Here is a 21,546-nt window from a genome sequence, read left to right as displayed (position 1 = left end):
TAATGTGCTTCTTTTTGTTAGCTGTTTATAGTGTCACTTACTACAGCATGTTTATAGGCTAGCTTGGTTGTAGCTTACTTTAAATAAGCTTGATTACTAATTTTAGGCTGAGATGTACCATTTTGTCATGCTACACAACTACTTGTTGGGAAAAATTGTTAGTGGACTTCAAAAACTGAGCAGTTGCAGGAATTTTTTTATTTTTTAGTTGAATGAGTTTAGTTACCCCTCATCCCTGGCAGCCAATTCATTCGCTGATAAGCCCAGCAAAATTAATTCTCACATCTTGCTGAATAAAGTCTGGATAATCAGTACGATGGAGGGAGGGAGGGTTGTGGAAAGGGAGGAATGGAGGGTTGTGGAAAGGGAGGAAAGGAAGCTGTTGAGCTTGGCCGTGGACCGCATCCAACCACCACCCTTCCTTCCCCACTCCACCTGGACAACATTTTCACCACCTGATACACATCAACATGGAAAATACACGTCACACGTTTACAGCAGGTACATGAGCTGAGAAAGCACAGCATCTTGGGATGTGAACGGACTTTATAAATTATCATTGGCTGGGGTGATTTTGCAAAGCCCGGAGTGTCTTGTACCTAAACTGTCCAATTTTTTCACCTCCAGCTGACATAACCGCCGACAGCATGGCTGATGACTCAGAGGAAATTATTTGAAAAGGTTCCATGTGATATTTCAGAAGCTTTCCTGTCCAGGCGGCACATAGGTGTGTTAATGATGGAAACTTCAGCAGATTGACACCCAGGTCAGGCAGGATGGCACTGAACACACGCTATTTTGCTTGGATAATGCTGGCATTTTCAAAACCGCTTGCCTAAATGTGGCATCAATTGATAACATTTATCTTCTTGTTTGTGCTATGACAGGAATCCAAAAATAGACACAACTGCATCACCCCGTAAATGACATACACAAATCAAACTTAAACAGTATTCTCTGTTCAAGTCAGAGTCCGATTATAACTGAGCCCTTACCACTGCAGTGACTCTAATGAAGTCCGTCTGCGCCTCCTTAACCCGAGTTAAAGGAGGAGTAGCGAACTGGTTTCAATTTAGACTTGTAAGGGACAGAAGCTTTCCAAAATCCCAGGCCTCATGACTTCCTTCCGTGGATGTAAAGGAATGCTGTCTGGCTTTATGCACTGCTGTACTATAATAAAGCTAGAGGAGAGAAGGGGAGGCAAGTCAAGGGCATGTTTTTACCCTTTCTATGCAACACTTTACCTTCATCTATAAGAACTACATAAGACGGGGAAAAATCTAACCAGACAATAAGAGAAGTTGAACCAAAAGAAAAAAATCTATGTTTTTTTTGTTTTTTATTTAATCCCACCAATAATAAGTGGTTAATTATGGTAAAATGTCACCACTAAAAACATTTTTTTTTTCTGTTTTAAAGTTCAACCCACCTACAATCCACCAAAAATACACTACTAATAGAATTAAATAATAATACAAAAAAAGTAACAGCAAAATTTACATGCTTTAGTCAAATTAACATAAACCAAAAAGTGACCTTCCTATAAAAAAAGGAAAATGTAAAAACCTTGCTCAAAGCAAGCTTGCCGTAGCCTTTATCAAACACACAGTGGTTAAAGCAATCGAACAAGAAGTCCCTTTTCTGACCACGGCTGTATCCTGTATTTTCCAATTATCACCTTTTAAAGGCCAGCTGGGTGCATTCCAAACCATCAGGGGGCAATTCCATTTGCATTGCTCTGAGACAAAGTCATGCTCAAGTACGCTCGTAGTAAAGTTCATTACGAGTGGAGAGACACCATCATTGCTTTCATTATTTTGGGAACAGGTTTCCTCATTTTCTGATCCCGGGCCCACGTTATTGATCCAATCTTTCGCGCTCTCTCAGCTATGACACCAATCAGAATCGGCACAAAATAAGAGTGCTCAACGCGAGCCACAGGGAAATACACTTCATTACAGAGGAGAAAATTGTCAGTGAGGATAAACTGGGCAGTTTGTTATCTCTATGTTAGTTTTCCTCTGCCCTTTACTCTTTATCATCTCCATAAAAGCTTGTCTGGTCTATATCAATGATTATATTTGTATTTTGTACATTCAAATGGTTTTCTACCATTTTAATCCTAGTCATGCAGTGAAACTCCTAACTGTGAAAGTTATTTTTTTCCATCTGGGTCATTGGTGCGTTTCATTCTATCTCCATAATACAGCATCATTTATTTTAAAAAAATTAAATAAATACAAAATCAAGTTTAGATGGACCCCAGTTCATCTGGCATACAATTATATTGCTATGCTAAATTTGACCTTACTGGCGTTGTGGGTATTTTTACAGCATATAATACTGTGCCTGTGCATTTGCACCAAAAGCAGTGGGACGGGAGCGTAGCAAGGAAGGTAAAGTCAACAGGGACACAAAAACAGCATTATGACGACTCTCGGTTGACATAATGGCAGATCAAACACATTGTAACAAGAAAAAGAAGCGAACAATGGGCACCCGTTCTCACTGGTGGAGATATATCTAAATCAGGAAGCTACTGTGTGAATGGAGGTGGGAGAATGGGGGGGGACGAAGTACAAAGGCCCGCTTAGAGCTTTCGCAGTGTCATGGCCCCTGATCTGTCCAGACAGAGCAAAGGGGCCGAGGTGTGAAGGAGGAGAGAGACGAGGGCCTCTGGGACACGCACCCACCTCCACACCAGCAGCCCCTTAATGTGCTGTGTCTAATGCGCCTATTTAGGTTTTGGGGTGCAACAGTGCACAGACTCAGGTTTTTGGGCGGCCTCAGGGTGAGGAGCACGGCTATCACCTATCCAAACAGCTGGGGCCCAGGAGGGTAAACAAAGGCCTGTAGGAAGTAGCGCATGGCTGCGGCCAGGCCTGAAAGACATGGCGATGTGTCTGAAAGACGGTTACCGTGGTCTGACTACAAGCTAGAGATCTGCGTGGGATGGATTTTTCCGCTTCCGGCAAAAAAATCAGATTTTATCCCGGTCCTGCCCGAGACGTTCACGTTTTGTCCCGTTCTCACCCGCAAAAGTGGCCTACGCAGATTTTTTCAGTTAGTTTCAGTCTCGTTTTGATGTCTATAGGCTATTTATTTTTTCGATTTCTACACACACACATACGCAACGCTTCAGATGTCCAGAACAGCCTTTGCGTGCTGTTATTAATAGATAATTATATTTTGCGGGAGCCCATGGGTCATTTAATTCTCCTGCTTCCCACATACATTTCAGTATCTTCCTTCCCGCATATGCACTCAGCAATTTAAAACTTGTCCCGCGCCACACTGTTGTATCGGGTCCCACGGATCTCTCGGCTGCAGACCTCTACTACCAGCCGTGTGAGGTGATGTCCAATGCCCTGGAAAAGAGTTACAAAAAAAACCCCAAAAGGATGACCAGAAATTCGACAATCAAAAAGTGACCCCACAACAGGTTTTTCCAGTAATTGTGAACACAAACAGTCCGTTCCAAACACAAGAAAGACCCCCAAATGTTATTTTGTTCCATTTCATATTTAGCGTCCAGTTGCCTTAATTTGCAATTTTGTGATGGGCTCATTGTCAAACGGACAGATCAAAGCTGTGCCAACTGGACTAAGGGGGGTTTGTGGGGACTAGCCAGCACCGGAATTAAAGGGAAAAGGCCTCAAAAGGCTGTTCCTCTAAAGGCTTTGGTGCCATTCCCAGGTCGTCACTTTCAAATGACCTGGTCTGTAATTCACACGTCTTCATAATCATGGCCCTCCGTGTCGACTGAATACAAATCCATGCGGATCAGACAAATAAAAGGGTTTTGCTTTTTTTAAAAGGCCGGCAATGCCACCACCAATTTCAGCCTATCTGTTTGTTGGGCCGCTCGGGAAGGTTAAACCGTTTAGAGGACCTTTTCAGCTAAACAAACCATTCCCCCTCAACCCTTTCAGACATGAGCACAGAAAACAAATGCCGTGGGCAAATTCACGAGGCTGCTTTTCTTTGTTCGGAAGTAACCACAAACAAAGAGTTTGTGTCATATGTTCTTAGCTACAGATAAACCAAACAATGCCAATTTACAAACGTTTTTTTTTTTCCTCTGGTAAAACAAGTAGGCCTATTAATCGCAGCAAAAAAGCCAAAAATGAACAGAGACACCCTCACCTGTTAGATCATTTTGCAGCTGGGGCAGATTCTGATGAAGAACGCTCTTCTGGGGACATTTACAAAGGTGTTAAAATAATTCACTTTGTGCTCTCACGGAAGCAGAATCAGAGAATAATTAGCCTAGTTGTTTGTTGGCACATCAGCTATTAAGTGATAATTAGTTCAGAAGCGAAGCGTTTGAAAATGACTGTTTGATATATGTACTAGTTCCCAAATGAACCTCTATGTTTTGTGTAACACTTAAACCTTCACTTAGACATGCATCTCTCAAGTCACCAACAGAGTTAAATATTTCTGACCCAAAGCCCATCAGTTCAAAAGGTGAAAAAAATGAAAGGATTTTAAACAATATGTACTACAAAAAACATTACATATTGGATTTTTTTTAGAACCCATGTAGACTCCTCTCCCACCTTCTGAACTGCAGTGACGAGTGACGACAAAGTGAAACAATGGGGTATGCAACATATGGATCACATAAGGGTTATCACAAATCACATACAGGTGTTGATTGATGGGTATATTACGTGGCATCCACAATCACCCCCTACAGGTATATGACAGATATCTTTGTCTCCACAATACGCAGCGCAAAAAACACTTTCTATTGGATTTTTTTCAGAAAACCTACATAAATTCCTTTCTCAATGTGATTATGTGATTGCCGAGTGCAAAAACAGTGGAACAATATTTTGGTACAGAGTTTGCCAAATTTAGCCTCGCACTACCCTTAAAAAATATGTTGTTGTGCCCTTGTGTGACGTAACCACTCATATTTAGTGTTCAACCACTGCAAAATTGAAAAAAAGGCCAGTCGTCAAGGACTTCCTGTATCACACCCTAGTGTCCCAGAAACAGGTTAGTGTAATGAACAGCATTTAATCAAAAACAATCTAATCAAAGACTTAACATGCATTAACTACAGTGTACTGTGAGTACTACTTAAAAAGCTATTAGAGCACAACATTGTTACATTCTTGTCCTTTAACGTCCCTTCTTAATCACCTTAAATGCATGAGGCTTCCCTGCTATTTAAAGAAACGTGTGACATGATAACTCAGTTCAGAAAAAGTGCAGCCAAGAGTTGTTGTCCTCCTCCCGACCCAAGCTGCCGAGCGGTCAGGGAAAAGATTAAACAGACAACAAGGTCCGGAGAAAAAATAAAGCTTATACGTCACGGTCACACCTCATCCCAGGGGTCAGCCTCAGGCCAGACCGTGTTGCAGAGCTACACGCGATACTGTATCACAGCTTTCTCAGCACCTTAACAACATGATGATCCCGTGATTAAGACTGACATGAGCTAAGCCCTGCCTGACACAGTCATCACACCGTAACCATGACGCCTCGGTGCTGACACCAGCTGCGTGCAACGGGAAACGGGTCTCCAGTCACTTTAGCAACGCAAACATACGGTCGCAACAAAACAGGCTGTAGTCTATGGAGACTGTGGCTAAACCAGAATGGCATGCAAGAATAATCAAGAATCCTCTGGGTTAAGCTAAATCAACAGTATTTGTGGCATAATGTTCCCAACCACAAAAATTTATTTTCACTTGTCCCTTGTATATTATTTTATTTATTTATTTTTAAAAAAGCTCAAATTTGGGCTTCAGTGAGGCACTTATAATAGATATGAATGGCGAAATGTTAAAATCACTATTTCAATAAAATGGCCACCAAACATACAATTTCAGTGTGGAAAAAAATATTATACATACATACACACACATATATATATTTATATATATATATATATATATATATATATAATTTATTTTACAACTTTGTCACTATGACAGCACAACTGCCATTGACACAGCTTAACATTTCTGCCTTTAAATCCCCCCAAATTGGCCCCATTCTCTTCCATTGCAAGTGCTGCAATTTAACTTTGATTTTTGCTTCAAGTTGCAATTAGTTTTTATGTTAATCAACATTATGCTACAAAATTACACCCAAAATGTACACCCAAAGCGCTTTACAATCATATTGTATCAATCATGTTGATTGAGCTCAACTTGTATTGAACCCTGAGTTTGAGCTGCCCCCCTGGTTTTAACCGCATCCGAAGAGCAAGTCATCCACCCCCAGTTTACAGCCGAGACTGACCTCCTGTATTCCTGTAAATAAGTGACGTGGCTTTAACGGTGCCCAGATTCAGCCATGGGAAAAGGTTTCCAGCCTCATCAGTCCTTCTCATAACAAAAGGACCACATTTCACTGCACCTCCACGAACAAAGGAATTCGACCGGTTCCCAATACGGAACTAAATTACGGAGAATGGGACACTACCTTCACAACTGACCCTTAAACTTAGGGTAAACCTTGTGGCGTCACAACAAAGCTACACTGCACCTTTTCACGGTAGAAAAATACAGACAGCTTTTGACAGTTGTAACCAGTTTCGAGGTAAAAAAAAAAAGTGCCATCATAAAGCAGGGTCTAGGAAACAGGATAAGCACTCCAGCCAAGACTATAAAACGCTCGCTGGGAACTTGAAAGCCACGCAGGCAAAGTTGAGGTCTGCCATCTGGAAACAATAAACAAACAAAAACTAACCAAACAAATATTGCGTGTAGTCAGGAGGCACTAACTGTAACCGTACCAAAGGCAGCTGAGCCTGGAAACTAGCATCTTAAGGGGGTCAGTGATGCGTACAGATGCGTCCTACGAGGACAGATTTTTCTCTTGAGTGTGATGAGGTGGGGGGGTGGGGAGGATAGTCTTTGGCTCGGTCGAGTTCCTGTTTGTGGCAGGATCTTGGCCTTGTTCTAATGAGCTGCAGCACTAGCAGGGCAGTGTCGGCCCAGCGATGTGAGCAGGCTCCCATCACGCTCCCCATTAAGAGGCGCAAGTAAACGGTCTCGCTTGCCTGCGTGCTCCCACCTCCAAAGGCTGTACCAGTTCACCCCCCTGGGAAAAGGACAGGATACATGGAACAAGAATTTCAGGAGCAGGCGTTCTACCTAGAGAGCTTTCGGAAGGGCAGAAGGGGACAGAGTGGAGTAAGCAGTAGTTATGATATCTATTCAAAAAAGCTAAAAGCTTTCAGAGTACAAGAATCTTTTGGGGCCCTAGGGATGGGTTATTATGCTTGGCTTGTCGTCCAACATTCTACTAGCCAATTAGTTACTATAGGGCAACGTTCACACAACAATAGAATACGGTTGTCAGTCCTGTATCGGAGTCCTTAATACACTTAGGGTAACCCACAGTTCAGTTACGGGACTGACAACCGCATTCTATAACCAAACTCACACCCGTTCATTTTCAGGACTCAGAACCGCATTCTCGGAAAAACTCGCACTGTAAGAACAGAAATCTAGTTGTGTCACTAGTGCGAGAGAGCTGCTCTGTGCTGCACAAACGCATGTCTACAGTGTGTTGCGAGTTTTCGAGTGTTCTAAGTGCAACTCAAATGCCCCGCTTTCCACCCAGATATAAAAGCTGCTGTCGTTTAATAAAGATTTGACAGATGAACTCGAGGCTTGATTGGACTAGAGTGATTTTTAAGTTTTATGGATGTCACCTTCGTTGATATTACTTTGGTCACTGTCGCTATGGTTGCTGGTAAGAGAATACGTGCATGACTCATTTTTTACATTTACATTTATTCATTTAGCTGACGCTTTTATACAAAGCGACTTACAATTGCTATATATGTCAGAGGTCGCACGCCTCTGGAGCAACTAGGGGTTAAGTGTCTTGCTCAGGGACACATTGGTGTCTCACAGTGGATTCGAACCCGGGTCTCTCACACCAAAGGCATGTGTCTTATCCATTGCGCCACCACCACCCCTTTTCATATTTCCCCCATTGCATATTCATACAGACATTATTCAAGACGCTACTGTAAGTTGCTGTGCGAATGGAACATTTCGAGACTCACAACTGTAAGTAAATGTGGTTGTCAATCCCAAAAACTGACAATATGAATAGGTCGTGTTTAGGTTAACTTATTTTGCTAGGTCGGTTGTTAAAAGTACCGGTACTTCGGTACCAAGTCAATAAAAAAAAATAAATAAAAAAAACATAAATAATGATTCCTGGCTTTCTGCAGCACTAGCCTACAGTTTCTGTAGTACTGAGTAAGTACTGGGTCAATCCGGTACCCGCTGATAGGCGGCTGTTTTCATATGCTCCGTCTTTATTTGTGTGAGCGTGCTGTGAAGAGCGTCAAACGTTTCTATTTTACAACATGTTTTTGCAGCCTTGAGCATTGTAGCCAATCACAGACATTTTTGTTGAGCGTGTAAATGCAATAGCCAATCAGAGGCATTTGTTAGTCAGAATCCGCTCAATACAGCAGAGTTTGTACCTGTAATGTGTATTGTTCGGTTTAGTTTGAGTCTGCGCACTCGTAAATCATTTCGTAATAACCAACAAAGTATAAAGTGTATAAAAGAGATTCATTGTGTAGAATATAATGAGTTTTCACTTAGTGAGCTTGCGCTGTGGCTGAACTGAAGTGATATCAGCTTCATTGATTATAAAGATCACAATCTTTGCTCGCTTTCTGTATATCACCCATTTATAATTTGAATAAAAGTACAAGTTTCATTAGTAACAACCAAGTCAGTGTAAGTGCAATAGACCTGCACTTGTTCAGTACCTGACCTGTAATGTGTTTCCTTGTTTTTCATTTTATTTCTAACTTTTCATTTGATCTTTTTAATGCAATGTTTACTTAATGTAACAATATTTGAAGGATACATCCTAATGTTGTAATGTGTTATTTACTCATTATTATTAATAGCATTAATAATCAACTAATTTCATTTATTTAATAGTTTTCAAAATAATAGTCAAATAAAAAAAATATTAAAATAAAACAGTTACAATAGCTTTATGGTACCGAAATTGGAAGAACCATGAAATTTTACTGGTATTGGTACAGACTACTTAAATTGTGGCAACCCTTTTTGTTACATGAGTGGTTGACCATAATGTTCCATCCTCACAGTATTATATATTTATGTAGTTTTTTTTTTTTTTTTTTTTTGGAAAACCCTCTTGGAAAAGTTGAAATATTTTACTTTAACCATTTTAATTATGCAGCTTGACATATTCGGTCAATGCATTAGGGTGAGGTTAATTGGGACACATTTTGCCTTTTTTTTTTAATGCGTTTCAATTTTTTTTAAAAACAGTCCAACTTTTAAAAACAAGACACTTTCTGTTCCATGTCTTGCATATAAAAATGCATTCGATGAAGATAAGGTGAACCTGGCCGGCCTAATTATACAGGGCTTCTTTCTAATGGTGAACTAGCTGTTTAAACATCTTTAAAAATACGTAATTTTGCGCATTCCTAGCCGGTACAAATTCTCTGTGCTGAATATAAGCATCTTAAGTACATAGCTTCTGACATTGGGACAAACTACTTTCTAGCCTGAAGGTAAAGCTAAATGACACACGAGTACAGGAGTAGCAATAGGAAAGAGGGAAGTAAGGTGTAATAATTGCGGGGGTGATATCCATAATTAGTAGGTTTTTATTCAGGTTTGTCATTCTCCTAACACATGTCTGCTGAAAGCAGAGAAAACTGATTAACTCTCTCCAAATCCCACAGACGTGTGAATACCTGAAAAAAAATCAGTTTCAGCCAAACCTTGAAAATCAAATTGGAGAGACAGTATTGCATTCATATAGCAAAAAATTAAATAAAAAATACTAATCTGCTAATTTAAACAAGCAGGGGTACTTTAATAAAAGTGCTTAAATAAGCTTTTTGTATTTTTTTTTTCCTGAAGAAAAATCTGAAACAAAAAATTATGTCTTTTTTTTTTTTTTTACCTACAAACTGTACTTGACAAAAAAAACAGACAATTCAGAAAAATTAATTTTGTCCATTTAAGCAACACTATGTATGTTTATATAGACATTTTGGCAGAACAGTATTTCTGTGAATCTGACAACAGCTGTGTTACTTTCGTATGATAAAACAGTGTAAAATAGACACGATTCCCTGAGGGGAAAAAAGAAAGAAATTCACAGGCAGGACTCGGGAGCTTTGTTCTCCACAAAACACAAATCCAGAGCTATTAAAAGCCTGTTATGAAAAGAGAAGTCCAATAACCTAAATTTGACATTTAACAGTTACTATAAAATTAACATTTAATCACTTATTCAAATCCATAAACAAACTTCCTAGCAACATAAGCCAAACGTTCAATTTGGGATTGCAATAATTCATCCAACACAGTGGGAAAAGAGCCTTAAACCAATATGGAAAAATTACAAAAGCATTTATAGAAACTACAACTGGTGTTTTAAAAGTCCAAAGCACTTTAAAACGCTGTGAGAGTATACAGCTTGCCCGGGTTGTAAATAAGCTACAAACACTATTCTAAAATCCAAGCTGTAAGACCGGTCAAGCAAGGCGATATTTAGGATCCCCAGCGCCACCTATCTTCCAAACACTGTCGAATGTAGGGCTCGAACCTCCTGCTGCGTAGCCTGAACCACGACGTGCTCATTTCCAAAGCTAATGAGAAACGGTGGAACGTTGGCTGGCTTGGTGGAGCCTCACAGACACAGAGAGAAGGAGCCCGGCCCAACCTCAGGGCTCCTATCTCCCCATTTCCATGTGCTGCACCATGGGAAATCTGCTCCTATTATTATTTCTCCTCTTATTGCTTATGTTCTTTTAATATTTCATTCAGTCATTAAAAAAGGGATGGATATGATTTCATTGCACGCTTCATCGCCGGAGACTAATTTCACTGTAAGTGCTGTTTGCTCTGGCCTTTAAATTAGAACTTAAGATCCGTGTTTCTACATAAAATAAACTGCCTCTAGTGATTTAGGTGGAGAGAGAGAGTAGATTTAGGTTTGGCATATGTCAGCCATGCACTTATTCAGATATATGATGTTTATTTAGGGAGGGACAATAGTTGTATGGTTGTACTTTATACTAAAACAATATATTTGTAGGACAAGACTAGAGCGTATTACCCTCAAAATAATAAATCAACAATATTAAATTAGATTCACTGATATCACACTGTGATAGCCTATAGCCTACACACAATGTGTATATTTTATAATAATGTTTTTAAATGTAGTAATACAATTAAATATATATAACATTTTATTGTATAATGCATTGTACAAATGCATATTACTATTATAAATTGTATACTTTTTTATTAATTATAATGTTAATGCTACTTTCCTAATAATAATTGTATTAATTATGATGTTAATGCTATTTCCAAATATTAACCTAATATGTTTTTATTATTAGGCTATTGCTATAAATGTGTATTTTATTGCTATATAATTTCTAATAATAAATGATATAACAACAATTTATTTTTAAATCAACAAAAAAATATATACTGAGAAATAAACACAAGTAAAGAATACAAGTGTATTATTGTCAATAAAATGGGAACATGAATCTTTTCATTGACTTGCAGGGCCTGCACTGCCTACCTGGTGCGTGACCAAAGGGCAATAATCAAACGTTGCAAACACTGACACCATGGGGACTGAGAGAGAACTGCTTCCACAAACCTGAGCATCTAAATCACTACAAAAATTCCTTCAGCTGCCTTCCATAAACTCAGCACTAAAGTTGACAATTATGATGTATAAGACAGAAAATGCATGTTGATTATGGTAGATCTTGGCACAGCTTGGCTCTCCCAGTCCAGGTGTCTCTCCAGAGCTCTGCCTGGAGTGTGATGAACTAAGCGTGGCAGACGCTGTGGCAGGAGATCATGCAAGCCAACGCACACACCTCACACTGCAGCCAGTTCACCTGATGCAAGCAGTGACTCAGTGGACTCTCCGTAAACGTTTTCAAATAATTGTTCTGTTCGGTTTTAGTCACGCACACAACAAAGCGTGTTAATCAAAAACAGCCATCAGATGTAACACCTTTTTGTTTCCTTTTAAACATTACGTCTATTTTAAGAGCTGTGTAACATTAGTCATAACAGTTAAACAAAACAAAACATAATGCACTTTTTTTTTTTTTTATTGGGAGAAAACGCATTAATATTACTGTTAATTATGTATCTAAGTCAAACGAATTTAAATTGTAGCAAACTGGCTCTATGGTTTCTCATCATTTTCATGCCACTCACACGTTTAAACTCGTGTGAATCAAAGGCAAAGTTTCAACATCCCATCGCTGTTATGTCTGAAAACAGTGAATATTCCCAAAACTGTTAATTCAATCCGAGCAAAAGCTCGATCGGTGAACCGCACGAGTCCAGGGGTCTGGCTCAAGAACAAGATTCTATTGTTGCATTGTTCACACATTCCTGAAAGGCCATGTTTATACAGATGCGAGTCCACGGCCTATCTGAGGAGCCGCTCTCTGGCCGAGACCCTCCGTTGATCAAAGCATTTAATGCAAGAGCAGAGGCACTTGTTTGGGTCGGTGGGGACTCAGAGCACAAATCTCCATCTGTTGGCCGTATGGGCCTTCTCAGTTACCTCCGGGACAAGAACGCTGCTCCGAACTGCCATCCCTCTAACATTCAGTTTACTCAGCTGGCTCCCAATCCTGTTACCTCCCCTTTGTTTTCCCCCAGAACATGTGTTAAGTTAATGCTCTGTAACAAATTTCAAAGGCCCAATTTAGGGGGGTCAACAACAGGTAATAGACCGATATATTGACGCACTGATCTGAAATGCGAGAGCAAGACGGACGCAATACCGATATCTGTTTTTTTCTGGTTACGTGAAGTGCAGAGACAAATAAACACGTCTCACAACCTCACACACTTTATGAGGGAGCGGCATAAATAAATACAGCTTATACTTATTCCACACTAAAACAACCTCAGGCTTGCTTTGATCACACTGGGTCAGCCGGTTAACCCACATTTCGGTTACTGGGACCTCTGTATCGGCAGAATTTCGTTACAGTGTGGCTCTGGTTTTCTTTCGTAATTGGATTAAGGCCACACACCTCTGCTCCTGTTACCGGCACCAATCAATGTGGAAATGAGTTGTCAACACATCACTATTTACTCAGCACTCATTTATTTTTCTATGGGATGCCAAAGGCTGCACCTACACTAAAAGGCACCAGATGAGGGGGGACCGACGTCTTTGAACATTTAAAATGATCTGTCCTGTCCTGTTGACTTTGTTCGGAAATGTCACAGTCCTTCCACACACACAAGGAATATTAGAACAGGAAACAACAACAACCCTAATTTATCCCTTTCATGCGCTGCCAACGCAGTTGATATAAAATTCTAACTCGGGACAAAGACGTATATTTGATCCAGTAGTTTAAAAGCAAATAATATGAACAATTAACTTGATGACGATGGGCACAGTGGGATATTTTAGGGTATGGCATTTAGCATTTAATAAAAGTGAAAATCTTATTATATAAGCAAAGCTTGGATCCTGAAGAGAAGTTCATTAAAAAGGTTTCCTAAATGAAGGCATCTAGAACGCCACCTTTGATTTATGCTAACAAAACCCTCTAAAATCGCTTTCCAGTGCTTCCAGGGTATCCGAGGGCATTTGCACAGTTGCTCTTAATTGAAAAAGTTATAGTAGCACATTACACTTCATGGTTTTATAACCAGTACTATAAAGCCTTGGCAGGCCTCAAAAGGGGAAGCTGCCCATTAACTTATAGGGTCCAGGCTCGGGAAGTGTAATTGACAAGCTCTAGGCTACTTTCATCACTTGTCGAGTTCATAGCGTCAATCCATGTTTCCTCTGGGATGCTGTTGCATCTTTGACATGAGGGTGTTTGTGACATATACCAGTCTGCTTCCAAGCCAGTGGCTCTCGGCTCTCCATAAAACATGCACACACACACACACACACACACACACACACACACACACACACACACACACACACACACACACACACACACACACACACACACACACACACACACACACACACACACACACACACACACACACACACACACACACACACACACACACACACGGCCCTCGGAATTGGGTCCAGCCTGTGCAGTTAGCCATGTGTTCAAATTTCCTTCCAAGCCAACTCAGTTTGCTTTGTGGCTTTTGTGGAAGGAGAAAAAAAAAACACTCACATCAGCTCACACAGTTATTAAACAAATGGGAAGCTGATGATAATCCAGGTCCTCTGTATGTGTGCTCAGGCAAACTAATTTAACAGCGAATGTGTGAGAAATGCATTCCTTTAGAGAAGCTGAACAAATGGATTTGTCTTCAAGGGATAACAAACATGAACTGCTGGTTTAATTAACGGAGTTAAACACATCCTCCTGGATGACCTCAGGCACCGAAACTGTCATTGGACGCACCACATATTCACATACTAACTGCAAATATGACAAACCCTGGCGTGACAGTCACAGTTCACACTGTACATTAGCTGGCCCATCAGTGGAGCGCCTCTGGAAATTCATCTGCTATGAATTACAGCCACCTGGCACCATCTCCTGATGACCAATGCCCAATATGGACAGATTACTGGGACCTTAAAACCATGCCTTCTTTGTAATTGACATTTAAACTGTTTGAAGTCCCTCATTAAAGTCTCTCAAGAGGAATTAGACACAGATGTACCATGTAGAATTACAGTACTAATTTGCTTTAGTGATTTTGACTGGTTGTTTAAAATACATATGGAAAAGACAAGCTTGTCGTACATTTTTTTTTTTATTCTTAAGCATAGAAAATGTAATGCAATTTAATAGTCATTGATTCGTCATGTCTGAAGAATGGAGAACTATCAAAATAACATTTAAGCATGGTCTTTTTTTCATTTTCAGAGATTTATCTAGTCAAAACTGGGACTTTATTCATGTTGAAAAGTGTCTTACAACAAAATAAATAAATGCATTAATCAATAATAATGCTGCACGTTCTTTAGACTTAACCACAGACAACTCCAATAAAGATATAAATGAAAACAAAAAGTTATAGAATAATTCAATATTTTAAGTACAGTATATATAAAGAGAGAGATGTGTAATATTACATATATATTTATGCATATGCATGATTATTGTTCAAAAGTTCGGGGTCTGTCTGTAAGATTTTTTTTTTAATGTTTTTATGAAAGAAGTCTCTTATGCTTAACAACGCTGCATTTATCTGATCAGAAATACAATAAAAACAGTGATGAACAATAAAGTTTTAATATATTTTTGTAATTTATTCCTGTAATGTATTATTTATGTAATTTATTCCTGTGATGCAAAGCTGAATTTTCAGCAGCCTTTACTAGTCAGTGTCACATGATCCTTCAGAAATTATTCTAATATGCTTGATTTGCTGCTCAAGAAACATTTATTATTATTATCAATATTGAAAACAGTTGTGCTGCTTATTATTTTTGTGGAAACTATGATACATTTATTTTTTATTTCTACTTTGATGAATATAAATCTTAATATAACAGCATTTATTTGAAATAGAAATCGTTTGTAACATTATTAATCTTAATCAATTTCATGCATCCTCGTTTTTCATTTTCTTTTTTTATTACAATGAGAGACTTAAAACAGTTTGAATGTAAATTGCAATGAAGGCACGGTCAGGTAATGTAGTATCAGTATGTCATGTCTATGTATTTATAAATTATTTTAAATAGTCGTGTATTAAACGGGATAATTTACAGGCAGCCTGTCTGGATCGCAAACAGATGACAGGTGTATCAGCAAGCTATAGCGCTACTCGACACCTTGCTGTCTCCTTCTTCTTACATAGCTATAGAATAATTTTAACTCAAAACAGTATTTCATTTGCTTTGGATAACGTACTATTCGAAACAGGGATGATTCCATTCTGCATGTCTGATTAGGAAACAGGAGGTACGATTGACCAATAGTTCTGGACACTAAACCTCTGCTTTCATCAACCAATTCACATATCTGGTAAGACAGCAAACGAGACACATGGAGGATTATTAACTTCGATTTTAAGGCAACGTAATGTTAGGCGTTTTGTGGCAGAAACAATTAATCAGAAAGAAACAGACAAACTGTTATTCTTGTCAAAGAAAGCATCCAAAAATGTGTCAATGTCATACTCATAAAATAGGAGTTTTTGTCATGTCACTTTCTTCGCTTGTTTATATGGGACGCCTTTTCATTACTAATGCACCTTAAAACCGAGCAGTGTCATTAACACACAACGTATAATGTAAAGAGGAGAGAAATCTCTAATAGGTTCAAACTTACAGCACAGATTCTCTTCTGTAAGCAGCACGTCCTAAGCGCAGCGCCATGTCTTCAGCTTCCTCACATGAGGTATTCCTATTGGCTACCTGCGTCGCCATGTGTAAAAGTACTGACTTTTGATTGGCCAGAGAAAAATGGGTTCCTATGAAGAACCGCCCTTTTCTGATTTAAAGTGGCAGGCAAATGCATGTATTCTAGTAAATAATACAAATCCATATTAATGTTCTTTTTTCTTTTTCTTGTTAAATATTTACTCTGCCTTTTAGATTTTATTTTTCCACCCTTTAATGTGATCTATATCATCGTGTTCTAGACTAGTAGGCATTAATATATGTTTGGAGACAATGTTCAGGAAATACTGCCATACTACTTGTATTATTGCTGCAATATACAGTGCACATTATGGTAAATAAAATATCTGCATGACCTACTACATTTGCCAATAATGCAGAGCATTCAACCATAACACAATGTGTGGGATTATACCACAATGCAATGCATTAAACTGAGCTTCCATTTACAGTGTGGTGTATAAGGTAAAATCAATCTTGAATTTTAACAAAAGTTGACTCATTACCTAAACTCAATGAGTTACATTTTTTCTTAAACACAGAGCTGGATTTTAATGCAAAATTACTTTTTATTAAAAAATTGATTTCCATAATGATATTAGAATGTCACTCACTAAATTTAATACATATCACATGACAACAATTTAGCACACTACTTTTGAAAGATGTTTTTTTTTTAGCATATAGTGTATACTGAGTTAGTAAGCTGTTATTCCTTTCCAAGCATAGCCTCAGTTTGGTGATGATCCTGGTTGTCATGTCTATGCGCTGACGTGCACGACACCATGACTGTAGAGCACTCCAGGAACCAGCGCACAGCGGTGGTGAATTACTACTACTACCATCAGCCAGGTCCATGCGTGGCAAACAAATGACACGCAATATTTGCCATGATTAAGTCAGCAGGGGACTCTGAGGAAATGTCAGGTTTCAAAAACCCTTTCTCTGACTATATACAGTATATGTGATGGTTGTGCACAGCATTGCTTGCAGGAGAGGAACTCTGTAAGAGCCAAAATATACCAAAAGAAAAAAACAACTACGGCACAGTCATTTGCATCAGAATCTAAAATAAGTGAGCAAACCATGTCAGACTTACATCGTTTTCAAATATTAAACTATATTTGGATAACTTGTCTATTAAAATAATCCATTTTTAATGTCAGTGAAGATATACCTCTCATATGCAGAATCAAGATATATTTTTTATACTTTATACTACTACACTTATTAATACATTCAATGCTAACACAAGGTATGAAATAAATTGCATATCCAGGACAGAACAGTAATGCAATGATACCTAAAACGAAATAGTCTGCAACAATATCACAACATAACGTGTAGAATGGGAACTCATAATCAACACATTGCATATAGTTTGAAATTCCATTGATGGGTTACTTGGAAACTCCCTTTTTCTTGCTCAATGCCTTTCATCAACCTCAATTGTCGTCTGTTAATCCAGTTTTGATAGCATTTGGCACACTTTCTTTGGATCACAGCAAGATCCACGACTTCTATTCTGGTCTCCCCTAGGAACCACAGAGCCCCCGAAAGAAGCCAGAGTTCGGTTGTCCCAAAAAGGGGGTCTGTGCCGTCTGATGAAAGTCGCTCATATATGCACGCGGCAAAATCATAATCAGACCATTTCACTTTCTATACCAAATCTGATACAGCAGCACCAGCATTATTTGATGCCACTGTAAATCATGGAAAGTGGATAATGGCTGAATGTTATGATTTGATGTAAGAATATATCGAATGCATATAGTAACTCTTGACCGCCTTTGTTCTCTTTGGTCTACCCTGGTACAAATGGACAATGAATCAGCAGGGTTTTGTGTCTTGGATGTCTGGTTGATTGAAAATCTTGAACTAGTGCCAAGTCTGAAGCTGGAGATTAAAGAAAAAAACATGGACAAAATGGATGGATGGAAAGTCACAATCTAACTCTTACATTTCAAGTAAGCAAATGTTCTCTGTACCTGCTATTTTATACTGTGAATTCTGGTATATCGGTTTGATTTATTAGTATTGTCTAATTATTATTAGCAAATCTGTTTAGTTCATAAAAGTTACTTGGTTATTCATCTTTGATGTTATTAAAGAAACAAGAATGAGTAAGTGATACAACAAACATCAAATCCACAAAATAAGAAAATATAATTTAGTACATGATAAAAAAAAATGTATTTAAGTATGTATTTTATGGAGCCTAACCAATGCAAATCACAAAGCTTCCTTATGAGTGCCATCAGTGCTCTGCCAGTGTTGGCAATGTTCACCCAGGGGTACATCCCATCACAGAAATGTCACTGGATTTGGTATGAAACCATGACATTTAGATCTAAGATATCCATTGTGATTTCCAGGAACATTTATTTTAATTATAACTTTTTCAGACACACATGTAAGTTAATGTTAAAATAATAATATTTCTGAAATAACACCTGCATGTGAATATATATATCACAAACAACCCATGTCACGGTCATAACACCTACAACCTGTAAAATCACGATGCCGAGACTATTTATTCGTTGCCTTCTCGCATTAGTAGTAATCTCAGTTTTGGATGAGGTAGAGAGTCCGTCCTTACTGAACCGCCTTCTTCCGCAATTCACATTAAGTATTACAAATGATATCATGGCAATTTGTCACGCTCCTCAGTTCAGTGATGTTTTACCGACTCATTTACTATGATACCTTGTTACGGATCCAGCTGCGAATCAGAGGCTTGTCATGGGGCTTGGGGCAGACCCCCCTCTGCGGCTACCCAATGACCTGGAAGGCAATAGGGGATGCCAGTGCCTAGAGCATGTGCTGCACTGACAGAGCAGCAGGGCTCTGTCAAAAGGCCTCCCATACAAACTTTCCAGATCACTCTGTTTTTAACAGATGAGTAAGCAGCCACGGAGCGAGCCTTCGGATTTGTGAATCACAGGTTTCTTGTTTGGTTCTTGTGGCCCTTTTTGACACACCCTGTATCGCCTGCCTCCAAGGGGGATCGTGCACTGGTGAATCTGGGCAGAGGGGGGGAGATTGCAAGTGGCAGGGTCACTGGTTGGGTTAAGCAACAATTCAGATATGTGCTTTTAACAGACAAATGCCTGTGAAGGTATCTTGCGAGATTTTCTAGCACAAAGATGGCAATATTGATCTGTGCTGGTCTGGAGATACTGGTCCCATCTGCTCTTTTAGAGCATAAGTAGCTTAAAATCAATCGATTCTTCATTTTAGGTTTATGCATAACAAAATATCAGCTTTTGCACTCTATCCAGGCATACAGTTCGAACTTCAGTGATTTGAGCAGTGATTTGAGCATAACTGGCAATGTCACAAAACATTAGCCCCTAGAGGCCCAAAGTAAATGGAGTACAGCAAAGACTTTGAGCGAGATTGTGGTCGTTGACCCAGTAGCTGCTTGCAGTCAGGGTTGGTGGACCTGATCTGCACATTAACAAAATCACAGGAAATGCTTTCAAGATCGCCCAACCCCCCCGTCCACCTCGAAAACAACTTTCTCACCTCATTTAACTAAATTAATGAGCAGGTTCAGGCCCATTTCAAACAGACAGAAAATAAAAGAGCCAATGAGAAAAATGGCCGGTTCTGCACCTGCCATGTTTGAAGTGAACGAGCATGTGTTGCATTTTAAATGTTCATGCATTTGATGGCATCATTTATTGTTTTGCATATTTTTAGATCGCATTGATTGTTGTGCTACTATTTAGTTCTCATGACCTCCCCTTTAGATAAACTCACTTTTCTCATGTGCTGTCTCTCTCTTTTCTGATTTTTTTTCTTTCCCCCCCCCCCTCTGGTGACCTTCCACTCTCATCAAACAGACAAGGACAATATGTTTGCTTATGCCATGGTCATGTGATCTGTGAATTGATATGAGTTCATCCATTATTCATACGCAGTTTTGCATAAGCATTTCCCTATCATGCCTGTCACTTAGCCTACATAATCAACATTATGAAAGCGGCTCGTCACCGACACGGCCTCACAGTGGTCACAACTAGCTAGTTAGTACAGACATGACTTGCACAGGGGACATGCACCAAATGCCACTCCACTGACCCGTGAACTATAAAAACAAGCAAACAGCGACAGCAAGACATGCGGTGGCAGTATCTGATTATTAATATATTATTGGGGCGAGGAAACATGCACCACTGCCAAGCCATGGGTAACATGAATTCATTGGCCCTCAAGTACACGCCGGTGATGAGGGGAAAGGTGAAAACAGGTTATATTCCACTCACTGGACACATAAAAGCAGGTCATGTGACAAATTAGGTCTAATTATTGTAGGCACCAATGAGGGCTTATTCTGCTCCATATGTATTCTTTGAATTGACACAATATATCTTTAGAATGGCGATGATTATTTAGCTGAAACTGTCTAAAGTATAAAACTGCATATAGTGTCAAACAGTGGCAGAAAAATAAAGATAACATTTATATTATACCTTTAATGCATTGCTGGATTTTTAAAATTAGTTTACCTTTTTTAACCTTTTTTTCATTCTAGATTTTTTTTTTCAATAATGACAATAAAGATCGGAACATCAAAGGAAACATTTAGTTAATACCTCTATGATGCATACATTTTTTATACATTTACATAGAGATTACTCATCACAGTAAGCTAAGTGCTGCCAGTTGCCCCAGTGCTGAGGATGGCTGGACTACCACCAAAAAGTGTTTCTCTTGCAATCTACCACGAATCTAATCTGTCAAATGTGTGAAAAAATATATATAGACAACCCTTATAGTGACTTTTTCAATCCAAAGGTAGTACTATGTAAAAACAGTAGAAACAAAACCCTAAATCTGTTGCTTGTTGGCCTGTTAATGTTACATTAACATGGCAGTTTTGTGCGAAAGAAAAGTTGGAAAGCATGAGCATGTATGCCACATATCAAGGGAAGATGGATGTACAAGCTTTGTATAATCGTTGTGTCCAGATGTGCCGTTTATTTCATGAATAAAGGTATTTAGTGCTTCACAAAAGTAAACATAATGCTGTAATATCATTTAAATAAAAGTAGTGTTAAATAAATGAGGCACTTTTTGTTATTGCCCCACCTAGAGGAAAAAACACTCTATACAACTAGGTTCGGTCTTATGTTACTGAAG

General features: G+C 39.0%; 1 protein-coding gene across 2 annotated transcripts in view; it reads right to left on the bottom strand.

Annotated features, from left to right (window-relative positions):
- clybl (citrate lyase beta like) overlaps positions 1-16,425 on the bottom strand; it is a 70,162-nt gene extending 53,737 nt beyond the window's left edge. Inside the window, exon 1 of one of the 2 annotated variants that reach the window (XM_082175145.1) lies at positions 16,325-16,425. In XM_082175145.1, the coding sequence (XP_082031271.1) occupies positions 16,325-16,422 (98 nt within the window). In that variant the 5' untranslated portion in view covers positions 16,423-16,425. The remainder of the gene's footprint in view (positions 1-16,324) is intronic. The other variant, XM_082175146.1, reaches the window with a different exon arrangement.
- Between the last annotated feature and the right edge of the window lie 5,121 nt (positions 16,426-21,546).

The sequence above is a fragment of the Leuciscus leuciscus genome (assembly GCF_965113295.1).
Source record: "Leuciscus leuciscus genome assembly, chromosome: 7".
NCBI lineage: Eukaryota > Metazoa > Chordata > Actinopteri > Cypriniformes > Leuciscidae > Leuciscus > Leuciscus leuciscus.
This window is presented reverse-complemented; position numbering and strand designations above follow the sequence as displayed.